We start from the raw sequence: 2,656 nt of genomic DNA, 5'->3' as shown, positions 1-2,656 counted from the left end.
TCAAATTTGATATCATATGATTGTTGGTAAACTTACGTGAACGATTTCTATAAGGACATAGGGAGATGCTTTTGTACAGTTTTCTTCAAAATCATCCCATTACGTGTGCGAAATATCCATTTATACTACAATGAGGATTTACACACGTGAATTGACGGGAACATTAAACTACAACGAGAATTTACGGACGTGAATTGACGGGAACATTAAACTACAACGAGAATTTACAGACGTGAATTGACGGGAACATTAAACTCTTTTGTCTAGTCACGTATGTAAATTCTCGTTGCAGATTAGGTAGCAGAAAACAGATAATTTGCATTTTCGTGAAATTGCTAGCAATTTTTGAGATATTAATGTATAGCAGTTTGGTTATGAAAAATCATCCTTATATGTATATATGTTTATAAAATACGTAACATTACATTATGAGTAAAGAGATAAAAATTGTGTAAATCAAAAATTTCATCTGATTTCTGACATGTGATTGTCATGGTTACCCACTCAAAAATGCTAAAATGCAAAAATACTTCTAATTCCAACCTAGCACTACAACTTTACAGAAGATATGTATTTCTGAACACCTGTCTTAAAACCAACAACACTGTCATGGTAACAAACTACTTACATTTCAGCAAATTCCAACTCGGATCCTTCACAACATGACCACGTGTAAACACTACAAAAATTTCACTTTTTGTAAAGCTAGTCTTTGGAGTACAGGTACAGATTCGAGACTGCCCAAACAGTAATCTGCAATATAATGCAAAAATATCATTCTGGAAAAAACTGAAACCCCACACTGTCCACTTCAACATGACAAGACCAATTTAAGCAAGGATTTATTTTTCAAATTTTAATTAAAACCCTCATAATGGGGTAATCTAATGAACAAAAATAGTACACATGACCACACTAAGAAACTGTGTACCGCTACCTAAACGATTCGACCATCATGACGTAATCAAACCCTTGTTATTATGACGTCATAGAAGATTGTTTCCATGTACAATTAGTTACCATTTTTGCGGCAAACTGTTAACATTGAATTCTGACCAGAGACCATGGGTTGTATCGAATCTAGAGGAGATGACGGGAACAAACGTAGAATTACACTGGACTCACTAATAAGGAGACTGCGACGGAATAACAAGGTAAAGTATACTAATATTGTTGACAAGATGAGATGGAACGTCTTTGAAAACTTCAGACACGATAGAATGGTTTCTTATGTTGATCAAGCCGGCATTTTTAGGAGTATTTATGTATATCAAATCGTATCGAAAGTCAATTTTTATACATTGACTTCAGCAAATAAAAAAAATCCTTAAACTTAACGATATAAATGGAAGAAAATCTTTAATTTAATAGTTTTTGATTTTCACGACAGGTTGCGCCTTTTACTGATAATACAGCTCGTGTAGCTGTAAATACGGGGACGCCAATGTTGAATCTGACAAGGAAGACAGAGCAAATGGTCATGCAACAGCTGTGGGCGCAGGGGATCATACCAAAAAGGCGTGAAGGGGGTGTGGAATTCATTATTGAAATGGGAGACAACAAACCAAAACGATCCTCAGTCAGTTTCTCTGCCGCCACACTACCAGGAGTACCGCAGTATTCCACTGCCGAGAAATCTCTCCCCGTGATACTGCCACCAATTTCGAGAGTAGCGAAAATGATGGCAATTGAAGAGAAGATGGATAAGGCCAAACTGAACCGAGAAATGAAGATCCAGGAACGAAAAGCAAAGGCTGCTAAAACCATCGAGAAAGCACGAAAGAGGCGTGAATGTGTGTTAAATTGACAATAAACTGTCGTCATTATACAGTAAATTACGTGGTGTCTTGTTTTTTTTTCAATTGTATATTGATAATTATTTGTCAAACTGAGAAAATGGTAAAAACTAATTTGTGACTTACGTAAGTATTTTGAAGTTTAGTGAGTTTCGACTTCGGTGGCAAACGCTAGGAAATGGAAACTAGCAAGATTTACGGAAGGTTTTCAACGACAGAGAACCTTTTATGTGGCCTGGCGATATCTTTCGGTATGGTTTGTGTTTCGTGCAAATGCTATGATCTAAAACTTTTATCATGGAACAACAGGATGATGTATATTGAAAAAGTCTTCGGTTCTCACAGAATATACTTTCAGACGATACGGCGCTGCTTCCCTGATCAATATCCTTTCATGGATTCCCAAACTCTACTTTTAATGCTCGCGTGAAACCGTCACATTCGACACCTTGACCATACACCTGTGACATGACTAATATATTCGTAGACAGCGCGTGCTCTAAGTTTTTTTAAACACGAGTATCTCAGTCTGCCCGCCTTTCGTTCCTACACTTTAACTGCCACAAATTGCTAGGTGTTGTAAAACAATAGCCATTCCATACTATAACATGCTATTTGCGTGTCAGTACATATTTCTATTACTTAAAGACAGTATATTTTAAGGCGCACGTGACTTGGGCGAACACGCAAACCTTGCCCTATTGTTGGTTGACTAACACTATGGAAAATAAGACATAGCTAGTTTTAAAGATAGTTTTACCAAATTTTATCCATTATGATACAAGGTCTACCATTGTAATAGGTTTACGATACTAATGGACATTGGCGTTTATTGATCAAGATTCACATAGTACTCAACA

At 36.5% G+C, this 2,656-nt stretch overlaps 1 protein-coding gene across 1 annotated transcript; it reads left to right on the top strand.

Moving 5' to 3' along the window:
• Positions 1 to 1,064: 1,064 nt before the first annotated feature.
• Positions 1,065 to 1,807, top strand: LOC132549588 (uncharacterized). Its single transcript, XM_060213529.1, has 2 exons — positions 1,065 to 1,154; positions 1,391 to 1,807. The coding sequence occupies exons 1-2, from the start codon at positions 1,065 to 1,067 to the stop codon at positions 1,805 to 1,807; spliced, it is 507 nt and encodes a 168-aa protein (XP_060069512.1).
• Positions 1,808 to 2,656: the final 849 nt, after the last annotated feature.

Source organism: Ylistrum balloti, unplaced genomic scaffold (assembly GCF_031769215.1).
Source record: "Ylistrum balloti isolate Yb309-2 unplaced genomic scaffold, AGI_CSIRO_Ybal_v1 Utg370066, whole genome shotgun sequence".
Taxonomy (NCBI): Eukaryota; Metazoa; Mollusca; class Bivalvia; order Pectinida; family Pectinidae; genus Ylistrum; species Ylistrum balloti.
The sequence above is the reverse complement of the archived record's forward strand: the minus strand, read 5'-3'. Positions and strand labels throughout refer to the sequence as shown.